The 16,224-nt window shown below is 45.9% G+C and overlaps 1 protein-coding gene across 1 annotated transcript in view; it reads right to left on the bottom strand.

Annotated features, from left to right (window-relative positions):
- The window catches only part of prex1 (phosphatidylinositol-3,4,5-trisphosphate-dependent Rac exchange factor 1), a 109,262-nt gene that overhangs the window by 61,398 nt on the left and 31,640 nt on the right, over positions 1–16,224 (bottom strand). The window contains exons 6-10 of the mRNA XM_065020664.1: positions 15,838–15,999; positions 11,483–11,616; positions 10,987–11,102; positions 7,995–8,144; positions 4,780–4,927 (exon numbers count right to left, since the gene is read on the bottom strand). Of these exons, the coding sequence (XP_064876736.1) occupies positions 4,780–4,927; positions 7,995–8,144; positions 10,987–11,102; positions 11,483–11,616; positions 15,838–15,999 (710 nt within the window). The remainder of the gene's footprint in view (positions 1–4,779; positions 4,928–7,994; positions 8,145–10,986; positions 11,103–11,482; positions 11,617–15,837; positions 16,000–16,224) is intronic.

Here is a 16,224-nt window from a genome sequence, read left to right as displayed (position 1 = left end):
CTCAGGATATGCGGTTTCCAGTTTGCATGTACTCCAGCTGTCGCGGTGTCGGCTTCGGGGGGGGAATATACACGGCATGTGACAATGACCGAATAACGGGGACAATATATCCAGGAGAGCCATGATTCCCGTAAAACAGAGTACATTACAGTTCCTGATTAGGAACTGACTAGGGCCTCACTCCTTCTACCTCTTCTCCGGTGTCAATGTTTTGGTACAGCCCCCGGGATGAACAGAGCTGCCTTGGAAAGGATCCAGGTCAGGGAAAATCTCATTTTTGCTTGAATTCCTGGTGAGTGACCACGGATCTAAAATCCTAAAGTTATTTCCCGGCTGTAGGTAATAATACAAGAAACGTTCTGAGAAATAACACACAAAAAGACATCCTACAAAGTTGGCTAGAAGCTAAAAACAGGGCAACCGTGTCTGGTCCTCCATTTAGGTTTAGTGGTAAAGGTTAGGGTTTAGAGAAAATAGGATGTTGAATGGAAATCAATTTGAGGTAGCCACAATGATAGAAAAACAAGTGTGTGCGCGCCTCGGTCTGTGTAAGCATGCTTATGTGCCCTGCTGCAAAAGCAGAATAAAAGTGTGATTCCCTCATGTTCACGCCAAAATGTGTGTGGGTATCACTGAGAAAGCAGTAAACGTGTGACTCCTGTGGCGTGTGTCTTCTTGCTAGAACACAGACACCTTGAGCCATCTGCTCCCACCTGAGCTCGTCTGTCCGGTTGACTAACAATGGGAATATTTTACCATAAATAAAAAGAGTCACTCATGACCTACTGAATTGGGGTACTGCTTTTTTTGGCCTGTGGTGGTGTTGGGGGTGTGTGTTTGGAGGTGATTGTCAGCCAGATCTGTGTAGTGCACCTCTCACAAGTGTGTTTTTTCCCGACTGTGTATGTATGTGTGTGTGTGACGATGTGTGCGGCTGCGTGTGTTTTTCAAAGAGACATGCTGCTGATTGACATTGGCAGAAGGCTCAAGTGGACTCTGGCCAGGTGGGGTGTTACGTAAGCGTTCTGGTTCATTTTAACACTGGAGCGGTCACACAGAGGAGTAAATCACTGCTAATGATGAGAATACAGAGAGGTTGTGTGTGTGTGTGCACACGTGTATCTGAAGCTTCATAAATTCTTTACCTACAGCATGCTAGAATGAGGTCTTCCAAATTAGCTATTGGAAATATTGTTATCAGTCAGTCAACAAGAGGCTTGCTTCTTCCTCTTGAACAAGGGACCCGAGGTAAAAATGTCAAGTAGGTCCCCTTGTGAAATAGGGCACTAAGTGTACAAAACATTAAGAACACCTTCCTACTATTGAGTTCAACCCCTCTTTCGACCTCAGAAGTGTAAAATTAAGGACACTATCTTTATCAACATTTTGCTCCTCAGCTTTATGGCTTAAATTTTTAATCAGCATGCATTTATTTGACTTTATTTTAAATATGTTCCATTATTTCTGATTGGGTGGGCAAAATTCAATGTAGGGTGGGTAATGCCCAATCCAGCACCCTCCTAGAACCGGCCCTGGATGTGATTTCTGAACAATGTGTGTGTTTTCCAAAGCAGAAGAAGAGTTTAACTTTCCAGAGCAGCTGCAAAAGACACACAGAAAAAAAACACCAACCAGTTAGTTACAAACAATCGGTCACATTTAGTCCTTTCTTCATTCCACCCCTGCTGTGACAACCAATGAGTGTACAAAACATTAAGAACACCTCCCTAATTAAGTTGCACCCCTCCCCTTTTGCCCTCAGAACAGCCTCAATTCATCGGGGCATGGACTCTACACGGTGTTGAAAGCGTTCCACAGGGATGTTGACCACAATGCTTCCCACAGTTGTGTCAAGTTGGCTGGATGTCCTTTGGGTGGTGGACCCTTCTTGATACACACGGCAAACTGTTGAGTGTAAAAACCCAGCAGCATTGCAGTTCTTGACACAACCCGGTGCACCTGGCATCTACTACCATACCCCATTCAAAGGCACTTCAATCTTTTGTCTTGCACATTCACCCTCTGCATGGCACATATACACAAGGTCTCAATTGTCTCGAGGCTTAAAAATCCTTCTTTAAACATGTCTCCTCCCTTTCATCTACACTGATTGAAGTGGATTTAACAAGTGACATCAATAAGGGATCATAGCTTTCACCTGGATTCACCTGGTCAGACTGTCATGGAAAGAGCAGGTGTTCATAATGTTTTGTAAACTCTGTTGCCTTGATTGCAAAAAGTTGTTTCTAATGTACAAGATACTAATCTGTAAAAAAAAATAAAACAAATACCACATCAGTAAGCACAAGAATGTTCCAACCTAGGTCGTATTTATTAGTGCACAACGTAGAAAAACAGCAAAAATGTTTTCACACAAAACCAAGCCTTTCTTATTACACAAGTAATAAGAAAGAAGAACCATGGTTCCCTCGATGGTTCTTCCTTTCGTGCCTAATGAATACAGACCTGGCCCTGGTGCATTGCCATACCCATGATGCAATACAGGCCCAAAATGTGGGCAAACACACAACAACAACAGAAAACACAGCAGCAAATGGGGTGAGAATGAGGAAGGCTAAAAGAAGAACCAAAGTGTGACCAACCACCCAAATACGCTGCTGACAAATGGTGGAATTAAGGGAGCTGCGTAAATAAGAGGCACTACCAAATCGGCATTCTGCATGAGATTCATTTAATCTAACAACCACACTTAGTGAGCAATGCCGTCTCCCGAAGTGAGCTATGCTAATTTATAATAACATCAGAACTAGAGCGGTTAGAGAGGAATAGAAACAGGAAGAGAGGGAAAGTGAGAGCCTCTTGTTCACTCTACAGTGAGGTGCTGGCAGGAGGTAAGAGTGCTGAAAAACCCCTAGTGCTTACATGGATCACTTTTCTCAGACAGCCACGGAGAAGAGAGAGCAAGTGCGCACACACGCTTGCACACACGCTCGCACGTGCGATCACACACTCAAACACAAACAGTCTATATGGTTGCATTAAGAGGTAGAGTGCTTTTCCTGGAAAAGGATACATTAGGAGCCCGAACTACGATGTCTAGCAGAGTGAGCAAAAATACAAAATAATCAGAAAACATGGATGGCTTGACGCACTGAGCTTGTCTGGGTACGAGACAGTCAGTAGAGTAACCATCTTCGGGGAAAGAAAAGGAGGGGTTATTTTATTGTCATTTTATAGCACCTCGTCTTCGATATGATAGTAGTTACCTTCCGGGACAAAATCTTGACTTAACGGCCATATTTGCTTTATATTTGAGTTGTCAACAAACGGGAATTCTTCTTGAAATAAATCGCCCGCACGTTGAAATGCTTGCGTTGATTCGTGGGGTTGAAAACGGGTTAGAATGTGTACGTTGACCACTTATTGGTGTTATCAACCAAAAACTCCATTGATTTCCAACGTTATTATTTTGACAGATGACATCGATAGATGCTGGTTGGCTCAATGTATTTTTGCCCGGTGGGGATAGTGAACTTTAACCCTTTACTAATTGAATACAGGAAACTACACTACCTGTCAGTGTACTCTCAAATAATACTGAAAGGTGAAGATACAATGGCAACAGCCCCACCCCTATAATGCCCATCGAATCTTACCTCCCTGACATTTCATTGCAGGTTGCATTGCGGTTTACAGTTCTATAGAAACTCATTAAATATTTCCCTTGGATGCTGACTCTCCATAAAGTAAGCTCCAGTGATCACCATCACGGTTTTACCCTCTTTTTTATATTCACCCCCCCAAAAAGAAAAATTGTGCCAAATAATAAATAATTTTAATAACTGTTCGGAATCTCACAAAACACTGTGTGTGGAGCTGTGGGGCATAATGGAAAATGCATTACTGGAGGCAAACTAGGCCCTCATTGTTCATTCACAGCATTGAAAGACTGGGGGGGGGGGGGGGGGGCTGCTTAGTCCAGCAGCTCGCTGTTGAACGGTCTGTCTAATGATGTCCTCGCAGTTAAAGGGAAGGTCTCTTCCTTAAGGAAGCTCTATATGTGTCGGTTGAAAACAGTCGCCTCCGACAACAAGTTCGTGGCTCCCAACACAGGATGGAAAACAACTCCCAGTCATCTCACTCATCAGTTGGGGTTGGGAAACTGATTGTGTTAGTGAGTGGTGTGTAGTGTGTGGCGTGAATGATTGCACCGGGTTTGCTTGTGTGTGTTTGTGTGTGTGTGTGTGCGAGCACGTGTGCACATGGATGAGGAAAGGCCGGCAGACTCAGGAAGCGCCTGCTTAATGATACGGTGTGTAAGGGAATCAACTTAGGCCGTTCCATATGCAAGGGTGATTACAGTAGGTATCATTATGGCAGGCTAGGAGAGATGTAATGATAGGGCCAGGTTAGGCATTCTGCCATTCAATTCCTCCTCTACTTCTCAGTGGCCGGTAATTATATGCAACAGAAATTAGTCATGGAATGGTTAGATAGAATGGATGGAGCCCTTTTCAACACAACATCCCTGTTGTGATCCACGTCCCTCAGAACTACAGAATGTAGGGATTTCAAATATTATTATCAATGTATATATAATATGATCACTATTAATAGCAGAAGTTTTGGTTCAGTGGAAGAATCCCACAGTTTTCATGTATTTGTACCTCGAAGACGTCTTAAAAGTACCCTTGTTCCCAGTTGAAAGGTCACCCCCTGAACTGAGCACCAATTGTTGTCATCCAACCACTGTACCATTTGAGATTTCAAGCTTAGCCTGCACAAAGGCAATGGACTGTTCAGTGTGGAAGAACTCACTTTCCCATGAAGCACTTGGGAACGATGCTCAGCTTCCGACGCCGGTCCTTGATCAGGTGGCGGCTCTTGGTCATCATCATGTGGTAGAGTTTCTCGCCCTTCTCGGCGATCATCACATAGGCATCCCGCTCCATCCCCAGCTTCAGACCTGCAACAGACAAACACTCAAGAGTTCAGACACCAAAGCATTTTGCATATGACGTTCATTATCGAAAGCCTGAGTTGACTATAAACTGTTATTAATATATTTCTAACCCAACAGTGAGTCTAGGGGTAACGATAAACTGTGTGGTCCGAGAATGTGTATGAGTGTGTGTGCGAGAGAGAGAGATAAAGACTACAGATCATTCCTCTCACTGCCTAAGACATCATGCTGATTCACATGTCTGACACTCTGGCTGGTATGGGGGGGGGGGGGCAGCAGCTATTGTCCCACAGTGCCAGCAAAAACAAAAGAGGGCCCAACACCGAGCCCTGAGGGACTCCATTTCCTCCAGTCTGCCCTCAGACATCTATGCGTTTCAGCCCCCGGGGGGGAAGAGGCTGTCACGGGGCTGTGAGAAGACACAATGCCCCTGCCTGTAGGGTCCCGTTGGGGTTTCTGACACGGTACAGGGGTAGGAGAGGAACGGAGCATGGCGGCTCGCATCTGCCGCCTCCTATGGAGGGAAAGCCAGAAGTTAGTCTGTCCAGGTCTAGAACAATGTACTGTGTCGCCTGCTAATGTACTGTGACGCCACAGAGTTCTTTATCTTTAGTGTAGAGCAGCAGTTATGTTTACCAAGCTGCAACACCCTTGAGTGAGAAATATGTTAAATTATGACAAATATGTACAGACAATTCAAAACTAGTCTGTTGATGTTGAGCCCTTTGAAGGTCCAGCATGCTGATAGAGCTTCTAAACCATAACTCCAACATGGGGCTCTCTGAGCAGCTTAACTCCACTGTGGGGCTAACTGAACTTTGGAGTGTCACTGTGAGGCTCTCTGACTGGCTAAACTCCACAGTGGCGCTCAGTTAGCTGCTAAACTACACTGTTGGGCTCTCTGAACTTTGGAGCTCCATCACCAGGCTCTCTGACTAACTCAACTCCATTGTCAGCCTCTCGGTCCTGTTAAACCGTGGGACTCAGACAATTCCAACAAAATTTGCGGGGGTGCCAGAGCTGGGTGCCGCTGATGAAGGTGGGGTTGGATTACACTTGACAGCAGCTGGAGTGGATTCAAACAAAGAGTCATTGAACAGAATGGGGTCTGGTCCTGGTGCAAGGGGCCCCCGGCCCTGGCCTGCTGGTCCAGCTGTCAGAGCCTGTCCAGAGGCCCCCTCTTCCCACTCTCACTGGCACAGGCAAACAGGCTAACATGTTAGCCCACTCATTTCCCCTCAGCCTCCACGAAAACACTGATAAGACGATCCCAGCCCCATCCAGCCGGCAGGGCAATAATAATGGATCTGTCTTGGGAGTATTTAAAAAGGGGCTACAACCAAAATGCCAACTAAAGTCAGTGCCATGGCAAAACAGGGGTACATTTAAAAGGAGGTGTGCTGGTGGAAACTGGGATTCAACAATGGGTTAGGTATCAATAGTGAAACGGGGATGAAAGGGATGTGGTCAAGCCTTCCAGATGTGGGCCAGGCTGGTGGTTCAGGGAGGGGTTGGCTGCACTGTGACTGATCTGGCATCTGTTAGCCTCAGGTCAATTTCCGCCTGCCGTAACCCAATACCCAACATGGCCCTTGGTACTCTGCAAAGCTCCACGTCTTCATTTTAGCCACAGGACCAGGTGACCGCTCGCACAAGTCCATGTGGAAGGCTCATTTGCTACATTTGAAATATTAAAGCTACAGTTGTTGTAAACAGCTAGAACACAGGTATGGTTGAACGTTCAAAACCCCTCAGCTGTTTAAGTTGAATCCTTCCCATACACTTACAGCTTGGGTGGGAAGCAGTGGTGATTTCTGCCTCCAATGCTATCAGGTGTCACTATGCCTACAGGCACAGAAGTCAGTAAAAGCCTTTCAAGCTTTATTAGCCCTCCCCAATGCGCACGCAAACAAAAAGACAGGTGGCCAGTGCTGAACAGGTGTCCTTACTCCTCATGTGGAGACACTTTAGAAGTCAAAAGAGTGGGGGGGGGGGAGTGGAGGCAAAGTCATTAAACAAGAGGAGTGAGAGTGCTCGGCTTACAATGACGTTTTGAACAAATAATCCATCTTTCCCAAAATACATGTTTTCAATGTGTAGTCAAACACTACTGCAAATAGCACATTTTAACTAGAGAAAGAGGTATTTTAGTGGCATTCTTTTTTTTAGAGAGGACCAAAGATCATTTTATTCCAGTGCCAGGATGTTTTGGGTGTGACTCGATTTGAACACACAATTAAAATTGCAGTTCTTGAAAACTGCTCCCAAGCTGCTAATTCATGCCAAACGTCTGCAATCACTCCACACCAAGTCGCGAAATGGCATACAAAGTGTGTTACGGAGCCTCATTTTCATGCCACGGTATAGATGGGTAGACAAAACAGAGAGAGAACAGAGTGGTGTCACAGACTGACAACAACCTGTGACTGTGTTGCAATACTCTAGTGAGCTGCCGTTTCTGGCAAGCTGCTACTGGCTGTTCTATTTCAGGCTCTTGCTGGATCGAATATTCTGTTTTTAGCGCATCTTGAGATTGTTTGTGAATGAACTGTTGTATAGAGTGTGTTCTCCTCTCGGGAGTGTTGATTAGCAAACATGGGTCTCGTACTGCATGGTAAGAGGCGGCTGGCTCTTTCTTTTGAATGTTAAACTCCAGACTGTTCATCTGCATTCATTTGGTATTAAAGTTCCACAATATACCACAATCTTTATGTATTTATAAAACAAAAGCCAGAGAGAGAGAGAGACAAAAAGAGCAGCAAGACATCCCATAATCCACATACCATAAGCATACCACAACCGTCCTAGTGAGGCATTCATTTGCATGCATATTGTATGATCTCTCACAACAGAGGGACTCCATTTGTAACCTCTTGCAAAGCTAACCATTTATTTATCCGAACCTTAATTGTGTTAGCTCACCATAGCATAGCGTTGTTGAGATACTGTATAAGTCTATGAGGTCAGAAAGTAGAGCACAATCGGAAAACATGATAGCCTTACATTCTCAAGGGAGGTGGGAGCAGGGCTCCGAAAGAGAGGACATGCCCCTTTTTTTTGTTAAACTCACTCTCTCTCTGCTCTCGTTCCCTCAAGATGGCGTCGAGCCACTTCTGCTTGTCCTCAGAGTTCTTGGCCATGCAGACAAACCACTTGTTCTTGGCAGTGTTGTGGATCTTCCAGCCGTTGGTCACCGTGTAGTTGTTGCTGTGGTAGTCGGCTAAAACAAGAGGTTAAAAAAAACTATTAACGGACCATGGTACACACCCGACATGTGACTCCTCTTCTAGAAATAACCTTTATTACATTTAACCTCAATGCTGTTGATGGACATTGATATGAATACTGTATTAGCTTTCCTTGGGGATAAAACATGCAGTGTTCGTGAACTCGCGTTGACCTCAGAAGTAACTGAGGGTAATACAGCCCAGCCACAACACTCAAGCTTCACTTGTCCTTGAAATACCTCAGAGTTCAAATATCCATCAGACTGTAAGTACTGCTAATTAAAATAACAAACAATAACTGACTAGTAAAAGACATCTTTCCGCTGACTCGACAGAAAGGTCCGCCTTGCTTCCGCCCTCGCATTCCCTCTCTTTGTCTCACTCTCCTCTCAGCTCCATTCCAATTTGACCAGCTCTTTGGCTCTAGGTGACTGTAATGCATAATGAATGGACTGGGGGTAATGGAAGTACATTAGTGTAATGTTAAAAGGTCATATAAATAGATGTGAAACCACCTGGCCCGAGGGGGGGGGGGGCATTAAAAAAAGGGCTAATGGTGTCTAGGTGTGCGTGTTTCAAACAATAGTGGACGTGGGAGGAGGGTAATGTTGTTCCATTCATCTGAGTGTGATGAATGCATTCACGCCAAAACACTCGTTGAATTGCTCTTCGTGTGAATGGGAAACCTACCGTCAGTGCATTTCAAGGTTGTGCTCTTCAATGGAAGAACACAGGCCCGACAAGACACAAACTACAAATCTCATTCAAACGGATTCACTCAATATCCTTATTAATCTAAACATATTACTTTAAATCAAGGCTCTCCAACCCTGTTCCTGGAGAGCTACCCTCCTGTAGGTTCACTCCAACCCTGTTCCTGGAGAGCTACCCTCCTGTAGGTTCACTCCAACCCTGTTCCTGGAGAGTTAACGCCCAGTAGGTTCACACTCCAGCCCTAATCTAGCACACCTGATCTAATAATTAGCTGGTTGATAAACTGAACCAGGTTAGTTACAACTGGTGTTGGAGTGAAAACCTACAGGAGGGTAGCTCTCCAGGGACAGGGTTGGAGTTAAAAACCTACAGGAGGTTAGCTCTCCAGGAACAGGGTTGGAGTTAAAAACCTACAGGAGGTTAGCTCTCCAGGAACAGGGTTGGAGTGAAAACCTACAGGAGGGTAGCTCTCCAGGAACAGGGTTAGAATGAAAACCTACAGGAGGGTAGCTCTCCAGGAACAGGGTTGGAGTTAAAAACCTACAGGAGGTTAGCTCTCCAGGAACAGGGTTGGAGTTAAAAACCTACAGGAGGTTAGCTCTCCAGGAACAGGGTTGGAGTGAAAACCTACAGGAGGGTAGCTCTCCAGGAACAGGGTTAGAGTGAAAACCTACAGGAGGGTAACTCTCCAGGAACAGGGTTAGAGAGCCCTGCTTTAAAATTGTCTGCTGAACGGTATAAAAAGCACAGATATTTCAGGGCTTCTACAATGCTACAAATCAACACATTAATACCCTTAGACACATCCAAGTTAGACACATACAACTGGCAGTGTAAAAATGGCACATGACCTTAAGTGTCACTATTAGGTTATATTGTCTCTCTGAGAAACACAGAGAGAGAGAGAACATATTTTTCTTTGTGGTTACCTCTGAACGTACCAGGCGATAGGCAACAGCCCCGGGGCACAGAAAGGAGGCATGTGAGTGGAAGAAGTGCATTTCTACCCCTAAGGCCCTAAAGCAAGAGCTACATGAGAAAACAAAATCAGACCTGGGTTCGAATAGTACTTGAAATCTTTCAAATACTTTGAATGTTTGCTTGAGCCTGCCTGGAATGCAAGATATGTGGGGTTGGCAGTTTTGGGACAATTTTATTGTTTCTATGCGCCTGGTAAACTCAATCAAGCAAAACTAAAATATTTAAAACATTTCAAATACTACTTTAACCCAGGTCTTGCAAAAATAGGCTAGTGTGCAACACATCTCTAGAGCAAAATGAGCAGAACAGTGTGGTAAGTTGGTAAGTTCCAGTTCCTGCAGCAGCAGCTATCCCAGAAGTTCAAAGGTGAGAAACACAGGTTGTGCATCCTGCCCGAACCAATGTAAGACATTATCACCGCGAGCAAGCACTCGTCAAATCCATGTAACCTCCCTATCCACAGTTAGTCATTCAAAGTGTGAGAAACCTAAGCAAGATTTTATAGTTACACCCAAACTGTAAGCTCTAATCAGATTTGTATCACCTACTCCATCAGTGAATTCATTATCTAGTTTTTGAAGCCTAAAAGTAACACTGTAGCATAGATAGAATAGATTGGTGTAATTAGTTTATGATTTTACGTCAGCCAGATCTTTAGAGAGTTAATCCCACATAAATAGAAAGAACATTAAATGATCAACTGATGGAGGACAAATGTGATAAATGACTAAACATGGATGAATGATTAGAGCAAGGGATGATTGTATGAATGAATAAATGGAGGGGTGAATAGCGAGATGATGTTCCTACAGTGTAGTGAAAAAGTATTTGCCCTCCTCCTGATTTTCTCTATTTTTGCACATTTTTAATACTGAATGTTATCAGATCTTCAACCAAAGTGTAATATTTGATAAAGGGAACCTGAGTTTACAAAGACGACATGGGGTCGCCATTATGCCTGGCGAAAACCAAACATTGCGTTCAACAGTAAGAACCTTAAAACTGTCAAGCGTGGTGGTGGTGGTAGTGTGTGATGGTTTGGGGATGCTTTGCTGCCTCAGGACCTGGACGACAGAAAGGGGACAAATACTTTTTCACAGCACTGTACAGTATATGAAGACTGGTGAGACTGGCACAAACCTGTTCCGTCCTCGACGTTTTCCACCTCCATCACCTCGGTGTTGATTCTTCCTCGGAACAGGTACAGGGGACCGTTGATGGACTTGGTCCTTTTGGTGGACTTCTTCCCAGAAACCCTAGGAAATTGTACAGAACATTTTGAAAATGTGTTGGTTTTTTTCTGCACAGAAAAAAAATAAAATGTTGCTAAAGATATGTATAACTAAATACATTTTGAAAACAACTTCACAGTCCTGAAGCACGTGCACGCACGCACGCACACACAACGTTAGGTGGACTTGTTTTGTTTGTATGTAAAATGAGCTTGGTACACACTACACAAACAGGATTTGGGGATTCACCCGGTTTTTCCATGTCTGGCTTCTTTCTGCCACTGAATGAACACAAGTTGTGCTCATTCCTGCCACTTACCTCTCCACCATCTCGCTCTCCTCTCAGTCACCCCCTCACAACCTCCCCTGCTTTCCCTCCCCCACATCTCCTCCCTCATTCTCACCTGGACTTCCTCTTGCAGTAGACCAAGAGGTTGTCGAACAGGAAGAAGACTCTCTCCTGGATGTTGCCGGCTGAGATCTTGAGCAGGTTACCGTGGAGAAGCAGCTCGGTGCAGATGTCAGTCAGATTGGTGCCCTGGGGACAGTCAAGAGAGGACTGCAGTTAACCGCTGGTGCCTGTTGTCATCTCTCAACTTGACGTGTGTGTGTGTGGGGGGGGGGTGGGTTCTTTGTGTGTGTACGTGTGTCTATAACAATGATTCTCTTTTACTCAGCATGTGTTTACCTTCAGAGTGCACAACCCCAGTCGAACAACAAAATGCAGCTGTGAGAATTCACACATCAGATGACATTGGATTCGGTTTATACTAAACTAATGGTTTCATTGTGCTAATAGGATGGAATGAACAACAGACGACACCCTCACTCCTACTGTTATACAACAGAACAATAGTGTATACAACAGTCCTTCCCTAAACTTTGCCAATGACCCTTAACACAAGACAAAAGTCAGCTGTGCACTGTTCTTCATCCCACAGTGGTTAGACAAGTTTCCAACTGGCCCCCGAACTGAACTGAACTGGAGGAAACTAGTCTAAAATGGGGAGGAAACAAGATTTTGTTTAAATAGTGCCAGCTCTGGGTCCCAAAGGGACATCTGGTCAGACTTAAGACAAAGCTTGTTTATTTTACCCCTGCAAGCCACATACCACTCGTACGGTGAGCTGAGACGTAACATGTGAAGCATTCCAGTTATTTCCCAACGCTTCCCTGATATGTAATGTCATGGCAGTGTTGGGACTCGCGTTATGACCGGTGGAAAGCCACTGTTATGACAGTTTAGTGGCAGGGTACTTCATGTGAAGTGTTGCTCAAATCTGAATGGTAAAACGTGAGTTGACCGTGCACTCCGTGGAGGGGGGGGGGGACATGGACATCAACTCACACCGCGAGGTACGAGAGCCAATTAAAACCTTTTAACGATCCTAGGCCACGACTTTGTCAGTGAGTCACTATTTAGTCATTAGATGAAGTCATTTTTAAAGCTGTATTTGCAGGGTTTTACATTAGCTCATTGTAAACAAGAAACCTAAAGGGATTCCTTAGGGTTGACCTATGGGATTCTAGCTGTGACGTTAATTATGGATGGGGGTGTTTCAGAAATGGCACCATTACATATATAGTGCACTACTTTAGACCAGAGCCATATGGGACCTCCCCTTTGGCCTCTGATCCCAAGGTAATGCACTATATAGGGAATAGGGTGCCATTTCAGACAGGAATTCAATCAAACCTACACCATTGCAATTAACCACACACATACACATTTAGGGCTGCCTCGTAAAGTAATGATTGGTAATATAGAGTGCATGTGCATGGATACATTCATGCCATACACGTAGCCATAACAAAACATCATTGTTCAATGGAACGCACCAATCTAAATCAACCGGAAATAAGCGTGCCCATGTGTGGACTCTGGATCTCCTGTCCCACCCCCATTTTTGGTAGAGACACCAAACTCTCTTTTATGGTTGCTTTACCAAATGTAACTGTCTCTTTGATGTCATTGAGAGCAAACCACTGTAGCCGCCCAAAACCAGACCCCCACTACCATCCATAATTGATTCCTCTGGCCACTACATCTCTGACAGACGCGCATAGCTCCCCCCCGAAAAACAGGATTATCCTCACTCTTGTAGGTCAGGTGCATTCCAGTCGGTCTAGCAGACGGTTTTACATTTCACCCGATCGATCAAATTCCATGTTTAACTGTGCAGGAAGGCGGGATGGAGGAATGGATAGAGGATGACAGAGGGAGGGGTGGTGGAAGCAGGAGGGCTGTCTGTCTATTAGAGCAAAGCTAATGCATCTGAGCCCCGATTCTGCACTATTACCTCCCCATTAGGAGTGGAGAGGTGATTACACTGGAGAGTGGAGGAATGGAGAGGTGATTACACTGGAGAGTGGAGAGGTGATTACACTGGAGAGTGGAGAGGTGATTACACTGAAGAGTGGAGTAGTGGAGAGGTGATTACACTGGAGAGTGGAGGAGTGGAGAGGTGATTACACTGGAGAGTGGAGGAGTGGAGAGGTGATTACACTGAGAGTGGAGAGTGGAGAGAGTGATTACACTGGAGAGTGGAGGAGTGGAGAGGTGATTACACTGGAGAGTGGAGAGAGTGGATACACTGGAGAGTGGAGAGGCGATTACACTGGAGAGTGGAGCAGTGGAGAGGTGATTACACTGAGAGTGGAGAGAGTGGAGAGAGTGATTACACTGGAGAGTGGAGGAGTGGAGAGGTGATTACACTGGAGAGTGGAGGAGTGGAGAGGTGATTACACTGAGTGGAGAGTGGAGAGAGTGATTACACTGGAGAGTGGAGGAGTGGAGAGGTGATTACACTGGAGAGTGGAGGAGTGGAGAGGTGATTACACTGGAGAGTGGAGGAGTGGAGAGGTGATTACACTGAGAGTGGAGAGAGTGGAGAGATGATTACACTGAGAGTGGAGAGAGTGATTACACTGGAGAGGTGATTACACTGAGAGTGGAGAGAGTGGAGAGAGTTATTACACTGGAGAGTGGAGGAGTGGAGAGGTGATTACACTGGAGAGTGGAGGAGTGGAGAGGTGATTACACTGGAGAGTGGAGGAGTGGAGAGGTGATTACACTGGAGAGTGGAGGAGTGGAGAGGTGATTACACTGGAGAGTGGAGGAGTGGAGAGGTGATTACACTGGAGAGTGGAGGAGTGGAGAGGTGATTACACTGGAGAGTGGAGGAGTGGAGCGGTGATTACACTGGAGAGTGGAGCGGTGATTACACTGGAGAGTGGAGCGGTGATTACACTGGAGAGTGGAGCGGTGATTACACTGGAGAGTGGAGCGGTGATTACACTGGAGAGTGGAGCGGTGATTACACTGGAGAGTGGAGCGGTGATTACACTGGAGAGTGGAGCGGTGATTACACTGGAGAGTGGAGCGGTGATTACACTGGAGAGTGGAGCGGTGATTACACTGGAGAGTGGAGCAGTGATTACACTGGAGAGTGGAGCAGTGATTACACTGGAGAGTGGAGCAGTGATTACACTGGAGAGTGGAGCAGTGGAGAGAGTAGGAATAATGGGCTAAAGAGAGGGAAGTAGGTAGGGAGAGGGGGATTGTCTTTCATGAGGACGGACTGTGATACAGAGTGAGTAGACAGAGGCTCTATGTCCCAATACTCATTCACTCTCAGATATGTTTTGACCTCTAGGGGTCAACGCAAAGTGAATCAGAGAACCAATCCCAAAAACAGATGTCCAACTGCCCCCACATCAGTGGCTGGAATCAAATGAGAGTCATTTAACAAAAATGCCAATAACAATCCTATATCAAGACAAGTCTGATATATCTGTGGAAGGAACAGACGACATGGTGTAATTTTCCCCCACATCGTTTATCCTTGTAAAACACACAACAGTCTCTTGTTTTGTCACATTTTTGACATAGGACAATCGCAGGGGTGAAACGGTGGCATATTTCGTCAGAGCGAGGCAAATCTTGGCAGGCTTTGAGTGTATGTGTGTGTGTGTAGGATGCTATTGTGAGGCCCTCGCTTTTTCCTCAAAGGGGCCCGCGTGAGACTAGGCCCTGCCTCATCGGGCTCTGCCGATTGGGCAGGGTGCCCTTTGGCCTTCCCATGGCTCCTGAGCGGGCAGATTGTCCTCTCCGGGGCCCAGGGGGCCCGAGGAGAGTCAGGGGACAAGGGCTCTGTTGTGGAGGGTGAGGGAGGCGTGAAAAACGCACTGGGCACTCCGCTCCGCTCCCAAGACCTGTCTGTGCCCTGTGCACACTGGTAATCTGGGGGAAGCTGGAGGAGTGTTTTACTGTCACAGAAAATGAAGTGGTGCTCAGTATTTAGTGGACTCTCGAAAACTGGCCTAAGCTTTTTCGCCACAGCCGTGACTGAGTCAATGAGGAGGACAGTGTGTGTGTGTGTGTGTGTGTGTGTGTGTGTGTGTGTGTGTAAACCATTGACAAATCTAAACTCTGAGCTTCCCTTTTCCGTCTCTTTCCTGTCATTCAAACCATTTCTATATAAAGGAGAACCGTTCTGCTCCCTCGCCCTCCTAACTATCCTTTCTCTCTCTTACTTCTCCTCTCTCAATCTTTCTTCTCACCTCCCACCCCTCTCCATCCTCTCATCTTTCCCTCCCTCCTCTCTCTCTGACCCCCCACCCTTCTGTCGCGCCTCTCATCTTTAAACGCACACTACTCTCCCCCTCTTTTCACCTTTTAGTGCTTCCCCCCCTCAATGGTGACCTATAGGGTGCATCCTAGCCATGGTCTAGAGTAGAATAGAATAGAATCCCTCACCTCCCAGCCCTCGATGTGCGACTGCAGCTGCTCCAGGGCCTCCAGTTTCTCCATCTGCCTCTTGGTCTCGTTGATGTTGGAGCACACTGCCTTCATGGCCTGCAGGGCCTCCTCCACCGCAGGGTAGTCCGCGTGCTTCTTGGGCGTCCGCTTCAGCAGCTCCTAGAGGCGGGGGAGAGGCGAGTAGAGTGGTCACTTGGTCAGGTCATTAACGGGTTAAAGCCAAAGTCAAGACGTCTTCAGTAGAACTACAGTATATAAAACAGCCATTGATAATGCTCATTATTAGGAATCATCTCAACAGTATCCTGCAGAGTCAACGGTGGATGGAGTTGCATTTAGAAGTGGAGAGGTCAGTTAAGATTGCGGGATGATGGATGAACAGAG

The sequence above is a fragment of the Oncorhynchus nerka genome, linkage group LG7, assembly GCF_034236695.1.
Source record: "Oncorhynchus nerka isolate Pitt River linkage group LG7, Oner_Uvic_2.0, whole genome shotgun sequence".
Taxonomy (NCBI): domain Eukaryota; kingdom Metazoa; phylum Chordata; class Actinopteri; order Salmoniformes; family Salmonidae; genus Oncorhynchus; species Oncorhynchus nerka.
Note: the sequence above shows the minus strand (reverse complement) of the source record. Positions and strands in the feature narration are given on the sequence as shown.